General features: G+C 42.1%; 1 protein-coding gene across 1 annotated transcript in view; it reads left to right on the top strand.

The window, feature by feature from the left end:
* Positions 1-19,831, top strand: part of ADGRF5 (adhesion G protein-coupled receptor F5) — a 180,512-nt gene that overhangs the window by 50,901 nt on the left and 109,780 nt on the right. The window contains exons 7-8 of the mRNA XM_030195136.1: positions 8,670-8,776; positions 18,354-18,412. Coding sequence (XP_030050996.1) covers positions 8,670-8,776; positions 18,354-18,412 — 166 coding nt within the window. The remainder of the gene's footprint in view (positions 1-8,669; positions 8,777-18,353; positions 18,413-19,831) is intronic.

Genomic DNA, 19,831 nt, shown 5'->3' with positions numbered 1-19,831 from the left:
AAAGGGGAAGGCTATAAATGGTGCTCAAAATTCGGCACCAGAAACCAATAATTTGACATCAGCTTATGTCGAAGCTCATTGGCTCCCCATTTCTGCCAGATTTTTTTTTTATTTTTTTTGCATCTTATATAAGTTTCTATTTGGTCTTATTCCTAAGTATTTTCTGGATCTTTTTCAATTTCCAGCTTTAACGAAATCAATGGGAAAGCTGTGCCCGATTGCTTTCCTACCTTTAAAGGGTAAATAAAAGGATTAAATTATTGGAAAACCTATTATCTTTTCAGGCAGCAAGATTAGATAAAGATGTAATTAATTTTTTATTATTTGCTAGGGATTACAGGCATTTTAGGACTAAATTTCTTATTAGGGAAATGGATTATGACCATGGTATTAGCAGTTTTTAGTATGTTTTTAGTTTAGCATTATTATTGTATTTTTCTTTGTTGTAACTGTTTATTTTTTTCTCTGATTATTGTATTTCCTGGTATTGACCGGTTTCTTAGATTGTGATCCGTGTAGAACTACAAGGTCATCGGCAGAATATAAGACATTATGTTATGTTATAAAGGGTGTGCACTCTTTATAGATTCATACATAGTACTGATTCCTGTGCCTCACTTTGGATTCCAGATTATGCCCGTTGAAACCTGCTATAAATGCTGGTGCCTAAGTTAGGCGTACTGAAGCAGTATTCTGTAACAATATGCGTAACTTTTTGGAATGCCCCTGACATGCCTGTGCCCCACCCATGGCCATACCCTCTTTTGAGTTACGCACTATTACAGTTAGGCACCATGACTTATAGAATAGCACAGCCAGATGCACATGCAAATACAAATTGGTGCCAATTGATATCAATAATTGATTCTTAGAACCCAATTATTTCTGTTAATTGGGTTTGTTAACCAATTAAGTTGCACGCACATCTCAGGATCGAGCAATCAGATTTGGGTAACCTGTATAGAATCCGGAGAATAGTGCACACTATTTGCAAAGAGAGCCCGCTCTTAATGACCTTGTAAGCTGTGTATGTAAATGGAACACTGCCTTGGTCATACCCCTGTGAACGCCTCTTTGCATTGTTGACTGCATTCATTATTGAATGAAAAGTTAAATTTTAGTTAGGGATTAGTGAAAATAAAGTTGTAATGTTTTCTCATTCAAATTTACAGACACCTTGAAATTTTCAGGTCTGTTGAACCCAGGTTAAGAAAACATATCTAATGGTTGTGACAGCAAGTTTATTCACCTTCTCAGCTACTGCCAATTCATATTTACTAATGAGGCATAAAATATTCCTCCAGAAGTGGAAGTTTGAGATCCAATTGATTAGGATTGCTTGTAGTGCTGAGGAACAACATATATCAATTTTGAAAGATTCTCCGCTTACATTAAGGACTTAAAAATCATTAAACTGAAGGAGATAGTACTATTGAGTTTAAGAATCTCCTGGATTTAGTTTAAGAGTTTCCTGGCTTACTGCCAAAAGACATTGATTACATTTCATTCAAAAATCATGTGAGGTAAAGTTCCAATGTAACATTTGCAATTCCAGCAAATATTATTGTTTATGATTCCATCTTTACAGAGTTTCCAGGGAATCCAATACGCCCTATGAATAACAAAAATATATTAAGACTTGCTGAAGAAGTGGCTTTATTGATCTTAGACCAAAAATAAGGCCATTTTAAGTTATCCATTTCAGTCCCAACATCCACACTTCCTCTAGGTTTCATTTATTAAGTTAAATAGCGTAGATTCAGACAGCGTATTAGTTGAAGCAGTTTGAAAAAATGTAAGGTAGGGAGATAATATTTATTAAACAGTTTGAAGAATGATAGGAGGTTCCCTTCCCATAAAGCTGTGCTATGGTCCAAAAACCATGTTATTGCTTTCTTTATCTTGATTAAAGAATTGAACCATATAAGAGTTTTCCGAGTATTACCCCGCTGTTTATCAATGGTTTATCAAGGAATTTAATAGCTTTGTAGGTTGCCCCTATAGGGAGCTTGGAATTTAACTGGCTAGGAAGTCTAAAACAAGGGAGAACATTGATACGGATGAGAGCAATCCATTCTTTCTCTATTATATACCAGCTGGAAAGATATGGCTCATTGTCGCTAATTAATATGCACACTGCTCTATACCGTAAGTATAGCCTTATAGTAAAAGCCTTATGGTTAAAGTAAAAATCTGGAAATCCAACCTCACATCTATCTTTGGAAACTTTTAAAGTTTTAAGGGCTATTTTGTTATAGCTTGACCTTTCTATAAAAATCTATCTAGCGATCTCTCCAATTTTGTATAAAAAGCCTTGGGATGTAGTATAGGGAGCATACTGGGAATGCAATTGATCTGTGGGGTAATTATCATTTTGATGATCTCTACTGTGTCCCACCACAAGAGAGCATGGGGTTTCCATTTTTAACCACTCCAGGTGTTATAGGCATTTTTCTTTCCAGAATCTGTTTTGTGTCATTATTAAACAAGACATTTAAGTACTTTAATTCCAAAAAGGCCCATTTAAACCCAAGGTTCCCTATATTATGATCAGCACAAATTTCATTCATGGGCATTGCTTCAGATTTACCCCAATTTATTTAATAGCCTGAATAAAAAAAAGAAAAATGTTGGACCTCCTTCATAAACTTTTCAATAGATTTTCTAGGAAGGGTCAAAAGTATGGGGAGGTCATCAGAATTATAAGTGATTTTAATGTGATACAGTTTGACCACAAATATCTTGGTTATTTCTGATGACTCTTAGGAGGGGTCCTAATGATAAATTAAATAATAATGGGGATAGAGAGCAATCTTGCCTAGTGTTTCTCCCCAAGTGTAAGGGGTCTGATAGTAAGGTGTTCACAATTAACCTAGAAAAAGGTTGTCTGTAAAAGGGCTTCCACCATTCTAATAAAAATTGTTTCCCAACCTTAAACAGAAATGAACCAATGCAGTCAGAAGCCTTTTCACATCGAAAGACAAGGCTAATGCAGCAGTTCATTCAGTTGTAGAAAGCACCAGAAGGTCATGAAATATTTATGCATTATCATATATGCATTGTTCTTTCATAAAACCTACTTGGTCTTTCCTTATGAATTGCTGGATGTGGCCCAAAACCTTTCTGCAACCTTATAGCCAATATTTTTGCAAAGATCTTATAATCCATAGAAATATCATTCTGTAATGTTGCCCTTTAGGCAGAAGAGCTATCAAGGCCTTTGAAAATGATCCAGGTTGAGTTTGTAATATGGTATGATAGTGAAAGACTCAGTAAATGCAGGGAAATGCATTTTTTTTAATCAGTAGGGAATCAATCACAGCTTCTATTTCTTGTTCAGTAATAGGCTTATTGAGAAGGACTCTTTATGCTGGAGTCATCCATCCTGAACAACCATTTTAAAACATTTAAATTATAAACAGGGATATCAAGGCACAGGGACATCTGTCTGGCAACATTCTTATGAAAATGGCCATACAGACACCTTTGCAGAACAGAGGAGTAGCCTAGTGGTTAATGCAGTAGACTATGCACCAAGGGGTACAGGTTCAAATCCCAGTTTAGCTTTTTTTTTTTTTTGTAAATGTGGGCCCTCCAGGAACAGGGAAATACTTACTGTACCTGAATGTACACCACTACAATAGCCTTCGGGCTTGCAGGTGTCTTATTTCTTTAGGTAATAGTATTTTTCTGTTCCTGGAAGGATCCCATTCCCCAGAAAAAAAAATAGCTTTACAGTAGGACTTGAACATGCATCCATTGGTTTACAGTCTACTGCATTAACCACTAGGCTTCTCCACTAACCTGTCTGCTGCTTTCTCCAGAATGGTCATAGTACCTGCAGCTGAAGCTGACTTAGCGCCTGGTTTTCCTCTCCAGTTTCACTTTCAGGAGAAAGGGAGGGCGACAGCAACCAGTAGGGGATTAAGGAGGGGTCATGCCTTAATCCCTTCAGTGTTCAGCTGCTCAATCAGAGCACCTTTTTGTAACTTGGATGTGACTGAAACAGGTATAGATAAAAACATTCTTTTTAGACATGGGCATTTCTTCCCGTTTGAAAATTATTGTTGGATGTCCTCAGGGGCGTAATCAGACACACAATTTTGGGTGGGCCTGAGCCCAAAATGGGTGAGCATGACAACCCTGCCACCCCCCCCCCCAACATTTCTCCCTCCCCCCAGGCAATCTAGGGGGGTCACTTGATTCTACTCCTCTGCCCCCGATACCTTTAAATTCTTTAGGTCTTCGCCAGCAGGGAACAGCAACTCATTTCTCTTGCTTGCACTGGCTCTGAGCATTCCCTCTAATGCAACTTCCTGGTCCCACAAACAGGAAGTTGTGTCAGAGGGAAGGCTCGGAGCCAGTGTGAGCATAGGAAATGTGTTGCTGCTTGATGCTGGTGAAGAACTAAAGGATTTAAAGGTAAAAAGGGGAAGGGTCAAGGGAGTGGAGTTAAGTGACCCCCCCCCCCCCCCCCCCCCCCCACGATCTCCTAGAGGAAGAGATGCCAGGAATCTTCAGCTGCCAGGGCTTGGGGATCCCCACCAGCCACATCACTACTGTACCACTCCTGGGTGGGCCTGAGTCCAAAGTGGGTGGGCCTATACCCACCCGGGACCACCCATGGCTACGCCACTGGATGTCCTATTTTTGGGCCCTCCCTAGTCCTGCCCAAAACACATACACAACACACTCCCTTCCTATTTGAATGAACCGCAGTGTGAAATGTCCAATATTTGACTTTTCAACATTGGGCTTGAACATTTTTAGCAAATGGTCGGGTTTTTTAGGCATCCATCTGCTTTGAAAATGAGCGCCATAGTCTATCCAGTCTGCCCATCTGTGCCATTTACTATCCCTTCCTCTCTCTTAGAGATTCTATATACTTATCCCAAGCTTTGTCTCCATCACCTCCACCAGGAGGCCGTTCCACAAATTCACCACCTTTTCATGCGATATAACCAGCTATCTGCTAAGCGCTAACCGACAATATTCAGTGGGAGATAGCCGGCTATTTCCCACTGAATATTATCAGATAGCTGGCCAGGAGCCGTCTCTGGCCAGTTAAATGATAACCTGCACATGTATTTTGTGAAATACTTACTTGCAAGTGTACATGTTTAAGTTGCCAAGTTCCTCCATTCAGTTTTTTAAACATGTAGCTTTGGCGTTGAAGGTTTGGAGAGAGCAATTCTTCAGAATTCCTCACTTTAAACTGCTGGTTTTATCGTCTTTCAGAAGCGGAAGGAAGCCCATGCAGCCTATAAGTGCTGATAGTGAGAAACAACTGCGTGCGAGTCCAAGCAAAACAGAAAGTGCAAGCACACATTAGCGCCGTTCTTCTGTGCTTAAATATAAGCTTTTCAAGTGAAACCATTTTGAGATGCTTATATTTAAAGGCATAGAAAATTGATGCCGATGTGCACTTGCACTTCCAGTCTTGCCTGGGCATGCGCACAAGAGCTGCTCTTATTACTATGACTCTTGTGTGCATGTACCAGGCATGTTCCTCCCCCTCGCTTTTGGTTTCATCGCATGCATATAATGTGGATATCATTTCTTTTGAGCATTGGAGAGCTTTGTTTCTGCGCTGTTTTTGCGCTATTGGCTTTAGCTGCGGCCCTTTGAGCATCGGCACCTCAGAATGCAGCAGTGATCCAGGCTCAGGCAGAATGAGCCTTGCAGTCACCGTGTAGTTTCCTTCAAATGATGAATTACAGGCAAGCTGTAAATTATGTGGCAACAGGTTCATTATATAATTTTTCCAACGGCGCCGCACAATTGGGAGAGCCTGGGAGCAGTGATTATAATTGTAGTCTTATTAAAATTGTAGTCTTATTAAAATATCATGCTGTCCTAAATCTTTTCTGCTTCCTAGTGCATTGTGCTAGGGAAATTCGTAAGGCATATTAGAAAAGCACTGCTATACTGCTGATACTTTGTAATAAGCACTGGCAGAAATAGTAGTAATAGATTTCCATAAGATCTTTTCAGGGCACAAATTGTAGTTTGGTGCTTTGATCCATCACAGACTCTAGCTATTAACACCCACGTATCCATTTACAAAGGGGCCAATATTCAGACTACAGGAGGTAGCCGGGCTGCCTCCCAGGGCCAGCGGTGAGCTCGGATATTCAGTACCGGGCCATTTCCGATGACCGGCATTGAATATCCGGTTTATTTTTGCCTGGTTCGAACTTAACCGGACAAGCCACTATTCAGCGCTGACTGATTAAGTTTGAACCAGCCAAAGATATTCTAGTTATTGACGTGGCCAGATTTGGCTGCAAAACTTAGCCAGCGATGCGCTGAGTATCGGTGGATAGCCGGTTATATCACACGATATAATTGGCTATCCACTAAGCACTAACTGGCAATATTCAGTGGAAGATAGCCGCTAAGTACCAGTATATTTTCTTACATATTTCCATTATTCATGATGTATTTTAAGCCACATTGAGCCTGCAAAGAGGTGGGAAAATGTGGGATACAAATGCAATATATAAATAAATAAATTTAACCGGCATGTAACTGGTTTTGAATATCTGCTGGAAATAGCTGAGACAGTCTCTTCAATCATCTATCCTTTGTTTCCATTAGATTTTATTTCAGCAAAGGTTTTTATATAGAGTGAGTGCCAATTTATAATAAAAGATTGACTCCTAGGACTGATAAGCCCCTTCTACTTGATCCTACTTAGATAAAATGCAACAAATAAAAAAAAGAACTTCAATCAGTACTAAAAAAAAATACAAATTAAACCCAAAACAAGAGACAAGTGGCAAACAATCCAATGGCATTTTGCACAGATGGAGCAGCAGAACTGCTATGGTTGGTCTTCTAATTTGTATTGAATGCAGCTTTTGAATTGAATTCACAGCTCTATTTCTGCTTATTATATGGGTTACAATTTGTGGTCTGTTTCACTAAAGGTTTACGATAGCTCCTGGCACGGTATGAAGGAAACATGGCATGTTCTTATAGGGCCTGGATTGTTGTCTTTTCTATTCTATGAGCAACCTGCAAACTATGGGGCCCTTTTACTAAGGTCGCTGAAAAATGGGCTGCGCTAGTGTAGGCGCGTGTTTTGGGTACGTGCAGATCCATTTTTCAGCGTGCCTGTAAAAAAGGCCTTTTAAAAATTTTTGCCAAAAATGGACATGCGGCAAAATAAAAATTGGCACATGTACATTTTGGGTTTAAGACTGTACCTCCAGCCATTGACTTAGCGGTAAGGTCTCATGTGTTAACTGTGCGGTTATTGTCTACGCATGTAGAATGATGATTGCCGCCCGGTTTCTGCCACGTGCCAGAAAATAAAAATTATTTTCCGGTGTGCGTAGCGGACTCCTTGTCAAAAATGAAATTACCACAAGGGCCATGTGGTAGCCGGGCGGTAAGTCCAAATAGACACACGTTGGGTGCGCGTGGAGGGGCATTTTCGAATGGGGCCGGCCATCTCTAAGGGTGCCCATCTCCGAGGACGGCGCCGCAAAGGGGCGGGGCCAACTATTTTCGAATGAGATGGTCGGCCAAATGTCAGAGATGACCGGGTTTCAGATAGCCAGCCTCGGTTTTTGCCGATAATGGAAATGCACTGGTCCCCCTGACATGCCAGGACACCAACCAGGCACCCTAGGGGGCACTTCTAAAAATAAAAAAAAACATTAAAATAGTTCCCAGGTGCATAGATCCCTTACCTTGTGTGCTGAGCCCCCCCAAATCCCCCCCAAAACCCACTCCCCACAACTCTACACCATTACCATAGACCTTATGGGTGAAGGGGGGCACCTACATGTGGGTACAGTGGGTTTTGGGGGGGGTTGGAGGGCTCCCATTTACCACCACAAATGTAACAGGTAGGGGGGGGGGGATGGGCCTGGGTCCACCTGCCTGAAGTGCACTGCACCCACTAAAAACTGCTCCAGGGACCTGCATACTGCTCTCAGGGAGCTGGGTATGACATTTGAGGCTGGCATAGAGGCTGGCAAAAAAAGTTTTTAAAGTTGTTTTTCTGAGGGTGGGAGGGGGTTAGTGACCACTGGGGGAGTCAGGGGAGGTCATCCCCAATTCCCTCCGGTGGTCATCTGGTCAGTTTGGGCACTTTTTGGGGACTTGGACCTGAAAAAAAAGGGACCAAGTAAAGTCGGCCAAATGCTTGTCAGGGCCGACTTTCTTTTTTTCATTATCGGGCGAAGCCGGCCATCTCGTACCACGCCCCCGTCCCGCCTTCTATACCCTGCCAACATGCCCCCTTGAAGTTTGGCCGGCTCCGCGACGGACTGCAGTTGAGGCCAGCCAAAATCGGCTTTCTATTATGCCGATTTTGCTGGCCTTGAGAGATGGCCGGCCATCTTCCGAATTGTGTCGGAAGATGGCCAGCCTTCTCTTTCGAAAATAAGCTGGATAGGCACCTACATGGCTTAGTAAAAGGGCACTTATGTGCTCTTTCATCTATAGCCAGACACACCCTTGCCCTCTCTTACAGTTCTTCATAAACTGCTTCACACCCCTGTTCCCTTTAGCTATCACTACTCAGTGTATTCCAGGTTGCTTCATCCATGCACAAATCAGCTGTAAAGTTACTGCAGCAATATTATTCTGAATAGTTGTTAAATAATCAATGCCAAATGTCAGAAATTAATTTTCTTCTCTTTTTCTGTTGACAGTCATCACAGTGAACATGTCCATCACAATTCAGAGTACTTTTACAGAGGATTTTAAAAATCCTTCCTCTAGGAATTATATGGACTATAAAATTAGGCTGGAAGCTGTGGTATGTATTTAATCATAATTTTTATTCTGAAGAATTCAGTCCCTATGCCTGCATTTGGAATCCTTTTCCTAGCTGAGCTAGCAAAGAACTTCTCCCCGATATTCAAAACCATTTAACTGGCGTCGAATGACAACTGGCTGGTTAAATGGTACTTAGCCAGCTAAGCACTAATATTCAGTGTTAGATAGCTGGTTATCTCGGCTGAATATTAGCACTAAGGGCCTTATTCTAAAAAGGTTATGCTCCTAAATTAGGAGCTCTTCAGCTTGGAGAAAAGGCGGCTGAGGGGTGATATGATAGAAGTCTACAAGATAATGAGCGGAATAGAGCGGGCAGATGTGAAGCATTTGTTTACATTTTCAAACAACAACAAAACCAGGGGACACAAGATGAAGCTAGAATATGGTAGATTTAAAACAAATAGGAGAAAGGTTTTCTTTACTCAGCGTGTAGTTAGACTCTGGAACTTGTTGCCGGAGAATGTAGTGACAGCAGCTGGCCTTACGGAATTTAAAGGGGGTTTGGACAGATTCCTGAGGGAAAAATCCATTGAACATTATTAATTTTTTTTTTTTTTTTTGTGGGGGGGGGGGGGGTTGCCGGGTTCTTGAAGCCTGGATTGGCCGCTGTCGGAGACAGGATGCCGAGCTTGATGGACCCTTGGTCTTTTCCCAGTATGGCGGTGCTTATGTACTTATGATCATAATCTATGTTGGAGCATAAAGTATGCTCCTAATTTAGGTGCATAACCTTTATAGAATAAGGCCCTTAGTGGCTAGCTGGATGACCGGCTATGTTGTGTGACATAGCTGGTCAGCACCGATATTCAGCAACTGGCCAGCTATGTTTGACGGCCAAATATGGCTACATCAGTAGATGGAATATCTTTGGCCAGTTCCAACTTGACCGGCCAGCATTGAATATCGGCTTGGCCGATTAAGTTCAAACTGGCCAAAAATAAACCAGATCTTCAATGTTGGTCACTGGAAATGGCCCAGCATTGAATATCTGGGCTCAGGCTAACTCCTTGGTCTGAATATCGGGCCCTTAAGGGTGGATATTCAGCAGATAATTGGGTAGGAGAGTCTCATACCTGGTTATCACCCGCTGACCTGGCCTTGACAGGATCTTCAATGGCACATAACTGGATAAAGGCTGCTGAATATCCTGTCTGACACCTGCAACACTAGCTGGTTAGTGCTGGGACGGTCTGGAGGCAAAGCCAGGAGTTACTTGGGTACTGCCAATTTTCAGTGGCGGTACCTGGATAATTAACCAGTTAATTTAGGACAGCAAAAAGGCCCCCTTAAGTTAAGCTGGTAACTATCCAGGTACCACTGTTGAATATCCTTTCTTTGCTGCTGTAGCAATACTGCATTTGTGAGTGAGTGCGTATTTTGAAGAACTTCAACACAGATCCTAGTGTCGCTTGTTTCTTTTCAGCACTATTTTTGTGCTCATCTTAACCATTGGACTCCTGATGAAGGCATAGGCCGAAACACAGAAAGTGTTGAGTCCATTCTCAGATGGAGCCTATTCTCTTTTAATGTGTTGTCTTCAAGCAAAACACTGGTGTATATATTTATTTATTTTTGATTTTGCTCACACCTTTTTCAGTAGTAGCTCAAGGTGAGATACATTCAGGTACACTGGGTATTATATATTGGGTATACATGAATAAAGGATTTGCATTTTTATCCTGACCTATCACAATGGTCATTCCCACTCCCCTTTTTTTCATTTGGAATATCGGTAGCTCGGGGGTGCACACCTTCTCAGGGCCGCCGAGAGGGGGGGGCAGGGAGGACAAAATTCACCGAGCCTGGGCCTCCAAGGGTGCCTGGCGCCGGGGTCAGGCCGCCGGCGCTGCAATCCCCAGTCTCACCTGCCTGTCTCCTCAGCTCTGGGCCCCTTGCATTCGAAGCGGCAATCGCAGATCGCCTCTCTTCTGGCCTTCCCTCCCTGTGTCCCACCCTCACGGAAACCAGAAGTTACATCAGATGAGGGCGGGATCCAGGGAGGGAAGGCCAGAAGAGAGGCGATCTGCGACTGCCGCTTCGAATGCAGGTGGCCTGGAGCCGTAGAAACAGGCAGGTGAGACCGTGGACTGCAGCGACAGGGGGGAGGGACAAGGGACGGTAGCGGCAGGGGGAGCGACGGGGGCAGGTGCGGGAGCGGTGGGGCAGCTTTGTCCCGTGCCCGGCCTAGTCTCTCGGTGGCCCTGCACCTTGTGCCTAGATATGCAGTGCTGATACCCAGATAGGACCCAGAATTGAATATCTGGGCATAATTCAGCCAGTGTTAGTTGGCGTGTAACACACTGACTGCTACTGGCTGAATACAGACAGGTAAATCTTTTTTAGTCCAAAGGTGAATTAGTTTAGTCCACAGGTGAATTAGCTGAGTTTACTTTAACTTAGTTTACTCATTTAGGCATGAATCCCGTTTATCCCATATCCTTTCCTGATCTACTCGTGCATATACTCTTCCTCACTCGTTACTTTGATCCATACGGACTCACCAGATCTCCACACGGAATTTACCAAGGTCTGGTTTAGATGCAGCTCAAGTTTCAGTACTGGGTTTTACCTAATTTTGGCAAGTCGCCACTTGAAAGTGAGTCTCTCAACTTTATTCAATAAATACTTTCCACGGAGTGAGAAAAAGCTCTTTCTAAACGATGCCGTATGAAGCCTATATACAAAAAGTACAGTAAAATTGGCCATTATGCATTCCTTTTACTGGGTTATTTTATAATTAATTGGTTCATTTATTGATTGTTATTTCTACCTCCTTCCCAGTCAAAGACCATTCAAGACAGTATACAATGAATACATAATGCTGTGACTTGATGTGAATTTCTGGGGCTTCCCTGCCACTTTACCTCTCACCCACCTACCCATTCTTGAGAATTGATGTAAACTTTGGCCAGTTCCCTAAGTAGATACCTAAGGACCCCTTTTATGAAAATGCAGAAGGGATAGCATGGGATTGGCACATGGCAAATTGGGTCTACCCTCAGGCTCCCCCAGGAGCCCAGCAGTAGTCCCGTCTTTGCTGCACGCCACTTCCGGCACTAGAAAATACAATTTTTATTTTCTAGTACCGGGGATGTGCCCGGCGGTAATCAGGCAGTATCACACGCTGGCTGGTTACCGCCAGATTAGCACCAGAGCCCTCACCGCCTCCTAAATAGGTGGCAATAAGGGCTCCAGCTATAAATGGCCATGTGACAATATTTTACTTACCACACGACCATTTACCAGTCCTCCTGAAAAAAGGCGCTTTTACCAAAAGCAATAAAATGTAACCTCGGCGCGTGGCATACGCATGTTGACGCAACTGAGGGTCACTTTTTACTAACGTTTGGTAAAAGGGCCCCTAATTTCCTTATAGCTTTTCTCAAGAAAGGCTGCCTCCCCCCTCAATTATTTTCAGCTGCTTAGTATCTATTGCAGTGATTCCCAAACCTGTCCTGGGGGCACCCCAGTCAGTCAGATTTTCAGGGTAGCCACAATTAATTTTCATGAGATCAGTTTGAATACACTGCCTTCTTGCTATGCAGATCTATCTCACACATATTCATTGTGGATATCCTGGAATCCTGATTTAATTGGGTTCCCCTAGGACAGGTTTGGGAATCAGTGATCTACTGTTTGCAATTGGAGAAGTAATGAAATCCCCAAACACCTATGTGAGAGCTATTCATGATAACTGAGTATGTCTTTTGAAGTAAACTGGTCCATAATCATGTTGTGATATATATTTAGGGCTCATTATCGAAAGAGAAAAACTTCAAAAAAAATGTCATTGTGCAGCATTTGGGTGGATTTCTTCTGAAATTGTCCAAATCGGTATTTTCAAAACCTATTTTGCAAGTGTTTATCTATGCAATTCATCTGCAGTGCGTCCAAATCACAAGGAGACGTGTTGAGGGCATTTTGAAGGCAGGATTAGGGTGTGCCTAACACTCTGACATTTCACAGCCATAATGGAACAAAACCAAAATGTCTAGGGCAAAAACTTCAACGTTTGGTCTATACCTGTTTGACTAATGAATAAAATACAACAAGGTGCCCTAAATGACCAGATAACCACTTGAGGAATTCAGGGATGACCCCCCCCCCCCCCTTACTCCTCCAATGATCAGTGATCCCCTCCCACCCACCCCCAATAATATGAATAAAAATAGTACTCACCAGCCTCTATGACAGCCTCAGATGTTATAGCCAGGTCCATGAAAGCAGCATACAGGTCCCTGGAGTAGTCTAGTGAAGGGTACAGAGCACTGTAAACAGATGGAGCCAGGCCCAACCTCCCCTACCTGTTACGCTTGTGGTGGAAGCTGTGAGCCCTCCAAAACTCACCAGAAACCCACTGTACCCACATATAGATACCCCCTTCACCTATAAGGGCTATTATAGTGGTGTACAGTTGGGGGTAATGGATTTTGTGTCATTTTTGGAGGGCTCAGTAGAAAAGATAGAGGAGCAATGGTGAGATGTGTACCTGGGAGAATTTATATGAAGTTCATAGCAGTGCCCCTTATGGTGCCCTATCACTCTCCTGGGATGTATGTAGGACCAGTCTGCTAAAAATGCTGGTTCCTCCTACATCCCAATGACTCGATTTTATGCATTTTTAACTTGTGCAGGGGTTTTTTTCCCCACAAAAATGGCCTAAAATCATAAACGCACAAAGCACAAAACCTTGTTTGAAATGGCATTTTTGAAAAAAGAGATAGGCTTTTTCCTTTTTTTAAATGGTTACATTAGCTATTTGGATTTGGCACATTTAGCACAGAACGTCCAAAGTCTGACTTAGATATCATATCAAAAATGCCCTTCATTTATGTCCCATACTGTCCTAACAACAGTAGATGAATCTATGCCAACATATGTAACTAGAGCTGTCCTTAAGGGAAAGGGAAATGGGACTTGATATACCGCCTTTCTGAGGTTTTTTTGCAATTACATTCAAAGCGGTTTACATATATTCAGGTACTTATTTTGTACCAGGGGCAATGGAGGGTTAAGTGACTTAAGATTTTACTACTTCTAATCATTTCTATAGGTTTCAAGTTTATTGAGTACTTGCTATCCCACCTATCAGCAATGCCAACTAGGTGGCTTACAGACTAAAAAAGAAGAGAAAGAAAGAAAAAAAAAGAGAGAGAGAGGTAAAAGACAACAGGAGAAGGAGGGAAAACTACAATGTCTCGATAGCAAAAGAGGAGGAAGGAAAATACACATGGAAGGGGAGCCTTGTGATACCAAGGCCTATGCATGGGTTGATTGTTGTGAACAGATGAAGACCTCTAAAAATAGGTGGGGCTTTAGGTCAGTTTTAAACCATTGGAGGGAGGATTGAGATCTGAGATGTTCCAGAAGTTGGTTCCAGAGCTCTGGGTCTTGACAGAAAAAACATAACACCTGTAATCCTAGTGTGCGTAATGTCTCGAACAGTGGGGACTAGCATGCGTGTTGAGAGGAGGAGTGGAGAGATTGAGTGGGAACATAGGGAGACAGTAGACACGCAAGAAATGAGGGATCAACAGTGAGATTGTATTTTAAATATCAGGAGCAGGATTTTATATGTAAAGCGATAAGAGACTGGGAACCAGTGAGAGGTGTAACATGATCTTATTTCCATGCTCCATGAATAAGGCACCATTAAATGTAGGCACTTTCTCTGTCCCTAGTGAGCTCACAATCTAAGAGTTTTGGTTGTTTTTTTTTTTTAATTTTGGTACTTGGTGAAGTGACTTGCCCATGGTTACAAGGAGCTGCAGTAGGAATTGAACCCAGTTCCCCAGGCTCTCAGCCCACTGCATTAACCATTAGGCTGCTACTCCACTACTCCAGTTTACAGCCCCTTCATTATATTTGATGATAATCAAAATCCATCATTTGACTGTACCAGGGGTTCTCAACTCAGTCCTCTAGATACACCAAGCCAGTCTGGTTTTCAAGAACTCAACAACGAATATGCATGAGATAAATGAGTATGCACTGCCCCCACTGTTTGCAAATCTGTCATGCATATTCATTGTGGGTATCCTGAAAACCTGACTGGCTGAGTGTGTCCCAATGAGTGGGTTGAGAACTCCTGTACTACACTATCATGTTAATTGGTTTTCATGTTGTGTCCTGTCTGTCCATCTTGTCTAGACTGTAAGTTCCAATGAGTAGGAATTATCCACAATGTGCTTCTGTAAAGTCCATTATACAAATCATGAAAACAATAATAATCATAATTATTTAGCGTGGATATGTCCAAAGCTAATAATCTGCACAGGACATGGGCACTCAAAAGGCCACAATAAAGTGAGGGTGGCCCTTTGATCTTTAAAAAGTCATATAATACATTTGAATTGTGCTCCCATGCTACTATTTATAAACGGTTACCACACCTTTATGTTTGTGTGTGAGGAGGGGGGGCTGAGTGTATGTGCCTCTGTGTGTGTGTGAGCCTGTGTGTGTGTTTGTGTGCATATGTGTCTGTTTTATTTTTTAACAGTGGATCTGTGTTAGTTCTGTGTGTGTTTGTGACCAAGAGGGGAAATGCAATGAAAGGAGCAGCTCCCTAACTGCTATGTTTCAGTGCATTGATGTTTCTGTGCTTCAGAAGGTAACATAGTAACATAGTAGATGACGGCAGAAAAAGACCTGCATGGTCCATCCAGTCTGCCCAAGATAGGTGAAACTGCTTGTCCCACAGAAATGCCTTGGGCCATTTTTTTTTTTTGTGATACTTTTATTTCTCTAGAACCCACACAACTGTCTTTTGACCCTTTTTCTCTCCATGCCAAATTTGGTCCTGTTCTGTTCAATTTTGGACAGTTATTTTGACCCCAGACACAGAGAGAGAGAGAGACATTCTCAGCCTCTTATGTATAATTTCTTTCAAAGTTGTCATTGGGCTAGAAATACAAAAAAAATCATATGAGACTATCACATACTCACATGCATTTATTTTCTGAATAATAAATGATGGTTCTAATACAATGCGGCTGGGATAAAGCAGTTTACTTTGACTCCCTTTTGGAAGAGTTAGGTGAAAAGACTATTTCATCAAAGGTTGAACCTTATTTTTTACCTATTTTTAACATACTGTAGATGACATGACAAATTAGTACACCAGCAATGTCATCAAAGTGTATAGCATTTATTTATTAGGATTTTTTAAAGAATTCACTCAAGGCAGTGTACAGTAAGAATAAATCAATCATTAGCAATAGACAATTACAGCAGTAAAAATATTCAAATAACAATACAAAGTATCTGAAGGACCATTGTGTTTGTTTCAAAATTAAGTAAGTTTAGCTGCAGAATACATCAAGCAGAGAGGGAAATTATTAACACTGATTAACCTATCCCCACTGCCTCATTATAAATGAAGGGACAGTATAAGCCAGCCATGGCATCTTCTTCTAGGTGCAAAATAAATGACATCTGAGAAGTATGTAATCTCATTTACTAACTCTTCAACATTAATGTCCAGTCAAAAATAAACTAGCACCTGGTCGCACTCTCTGGCTTCTGTTTGGTAAAATATGAACACTGCCTTTAAATTGCATTAGGAAAAATGCCCACCGCAAGAAAAGTTGGAATAATTTCTAATTCTGCTCATGTATTACAGCATTCTGAGTAAAAAGTGCATTAAGAACTGGGTCAGACCAAAGGTACATCAAGTCCATTGGTCTGTTTCAATAGTGGCCAATCCAGGTCCAAGTACTTGGTAGATTTCCAGAAAGTAGATAGTTTCCATACTATTTATCTCTAGGGATAAGCAGTAGCTTTCTCCGGTCTACTTTATAACAGTCTATAAACTTAACCTCCAGGAATTTGTTCAAACGTATTTTAAATCCAGTTATGCTAACTTCTCTTACCACGCCATCCAGCAATGAGTTCCATAGACCAAATGTGCATTAAGTAAAAATTATTTTCTCCTATTTGCTTTAAATATTCTACCTTGTAACCTCATGGTGTGTTTGCTAGCAGCGTAGTAATGTAGAGGGGCATTTTCGAAAGACCATTCAAGTCAGAATTGGGACCCCAGCTCAAAAAAATCATCCATCTCACAGCAATTTTTGAACAGGAAAGAAATTCAGATTTCCTGTTCAAAAATACATATGAAGGATGTGATGGAGACATCCATCCTGAACAAGCATTTTATAAACTGGAACATTTAAATTATAAACAGGGGAAAGCAAGGTATTGTTCCTTCAGTGTGGAATGCACTGTTGATTACCTTCCAGAAATCAATGTTCAGTGTAGCTGGTCCGACACAGTGGAATACCCTTCCGCTATCAATACACTTAGAAGGCTCTCTCCCCATGTTCAAAACTAAGTTGATGCATATTTGTTTTTTTGTATAGAACATAAATATTGCCATACTGGGACAGACTGGAGGTCCATCAAGCCCAGCATCCTGTTTCCAGCAGTGGCCAATCCAGGTTAAAATTACCTGGCAAGATCCCCAAACAGTACTTATACATTTTATACTGCTTATCCTAGACATAAACAGTGGATTTTCCCGAAGTCCATTTTAATAATGACTTATAGACTTTTCTTTTAGGAAGCTATCCAAACCTTTTTTTAAACCCCGCTAAGTTATCTGCTTTTACCACATTCTCTGGCAACAAATTCCAGAGTTTAATTAAATGTTGAGTGAAGAAATATTTTCTCTGATTCAACCTACTCTTTGTGATGACTTCCTCAATGGACAGTTGAATATGTAGGTATACAACCCCACTCTTTGAGAGTGTCAAATAGGCCTGGTTTTCTGGATAGCCAAGCTTAGTAGTCAGACCAAGGGCCTTTACACTAAGGGCTCCTTTTTACTAAGGTGTGCTAATGGATTCAGGGGCCCTTTTACAAATCGATGGGAAGCCCAACGTGGTCTTACTGCACACTAATTTTGAGCTACCGCCGGCCCAATGCAGGCACTGGTGGTAGTTCCAGCTGCAGCATGAGCCATTTCCCATGCTAGGGGATATTAGCCTGCATTCTTTAGCATGGCACTAACCTGGTGGTAATCAGGCAGCACTGCGTGCTTCCTGGTTAAAACTAGGTTAGTGCTCCCCCCGCATGGCCATGTGGTAAGAGCAATCTTACCACATGACCATGTCTTTTTTTCAGCCTTTTTACCTGTTGAAGTAAAAAAGGCCTCAGCTTGCAGCAAAAATGGCCCCCCCCCCACCACTAGCGCAGGGTCCTTTTTACCGCAGCTTGGTAAAAGGACCTCTTAGCACAATCTAATGATTAACATGTGCTAAATACTAAGAAGCCCATTTTATTCCTATAGGCTTCTTAGTATTTAGCATATGCTAATCGTTTGACTGTGTTAAATCCATTAATGCATCTTAGTAAAAGTAGCCCTAAGGCTTTTCTTCCATTTTGGGTCTATAGGAAAAGTCATTGATGAATCAGGCCCCCCATGAACAGAAACCCTTGTGTATGTCCTGAAATTCAGATCAGTCACGTGACTCTCAAGGACCAGGGTTAGTGCACCTCTGCACCACAGTGTAATCATCTATTGAAATATTTTCTTTGCTATTTGTTTTATCTTTCAGTTTAACAAGAATTATAAAATCCTACCTGGCTTTATATCTGCAACTGTTACAGGTTTCAGGTAAGCAAACAAAAAATATTTTAAAGATTAGTCTCCATTTCCTAGTACAGGCTGGGATATCAAGAGAGTAATTGTATAAAGAGAATGCTACTACTACTACTATTTAGCATTTCTATAGCGCTACAAGGTGTACGCAGCGCTGCACAAACATAGAAGAAAGACAGTCCCTGCTCAAAGAGCTTACAATCTAATAGACAAAAAAAATAAAGCAAACAAATCAATTAATGTGTAGAGGAAAGAAGAGAGGAGGGTAGGTGGAGGCGAGTGGATACAAGTGGTTACGAGTCAAAAGCAATGTTAAAGAGGTGGGCTTTCAATCTAGATTTAAAGGTGGCCAAGGATGGGGCAAGATGTAGGGGCTCAGGAAGTTTATTCCAGGCATAGGGTGCAGCGAGACAGAAGGCGCGAAGTCTGGTGTTGGCAGTAGTGGAGAAGGGAACAGATAAGAAGGATTTATCCATGGAGTGGAGTGCACGGGAAGGGGTGTAGGGAAGGACGAGTGTGGAGAGATACTGGGGAGCAGCAGAGTGAGTACATTTATAGGTTAGTAGAAGAAGTTTGAAGAGGATACGAAAACGGATAGGGAGCCAGTGAAGCGACTTGAGGAGAGGGGTAGTATGAGTAAAGCGACCCTGGCGGAAGACGAGACAGGCAGCAGAGTTTTGAACTGATTGGAGAGGGGAAAGATGACTAAGTGGGAGGCCAGCAAGAAGCAGATTGCAGTAGTCTAAATGAGAGGTGACAAGGGTGTGGATGAGGGTTTTGGTAGAGTGCTCGGAAAGAAAGGGGTGGATTTTACGGATGTTGTAAAGAAAGAAACGACAGGTCTTGGCGATCTGCTGGATATGATCAGAGAAGGAGAGAGAAGAGTCAAAGATGACCCCAAGGTTTCGAGCTGAGGAGACAGGGAGAATGAGAGAGCCATCAACAGAAATAGAAAACGGGGGGAGTGGGGAGGTGGGTTTGGAGGGAAAAATGAGAAGCTCGGTTTTGGTCATGTTTAATTTCAGGTGGCGTTGAGACATCCAGACAGCAATGTCAGACAAAGCACGCTGAACTTTGGGTTTGGATGCAAGGTGAGATATCAGGGGTGAAAGGTAGATTTGGGAGTCATCAGCATAGAGATGGTAGGAAAAGCCATGGGATGAGATTAATGAACCAAGGGAAGAAGTGTAGATAGAAAGAGGGAGGGACCAAGGAACAGAACCTTGAGGTACGCCGACAGCAGAGGGATAGAAGTAGAAGAGGATCCACCAGAGTGAACCTGAAGGTGCGGAGGGAGAGGTAGGAAGAGAACCAGGAAAGGACAGAGCCCTGGAATCCAAGTGAGGACAGGGTATCGAGGAGTATGCTGTGATCGACAGTGTCAAAAAGCAGCGGAAAGATCAGAAGAATGAGGATGGAATAGAGACCTCTGGA

The sequence above is a fragment of the Microcaecilia unicolor genome, chromosome 3, assembly GCF_901765095.1.
Source record: "Microcaecilia unicolor chromosome 3, aMicUni1.1, whole genome shotgun sequence".
Classification (NCBI taxonomy): Eukaryota; Metazoa; Chordata; class Amphibia; order Gymnophiona; family Siphonopidae; genus Microcaecilia; species Microcaecilia unicolor.
The sequence above is the reverse complement of the archived record's forward strand: the minus strand, read 5'-3'. Positions and strand labels throughout refer to the sequence as shown.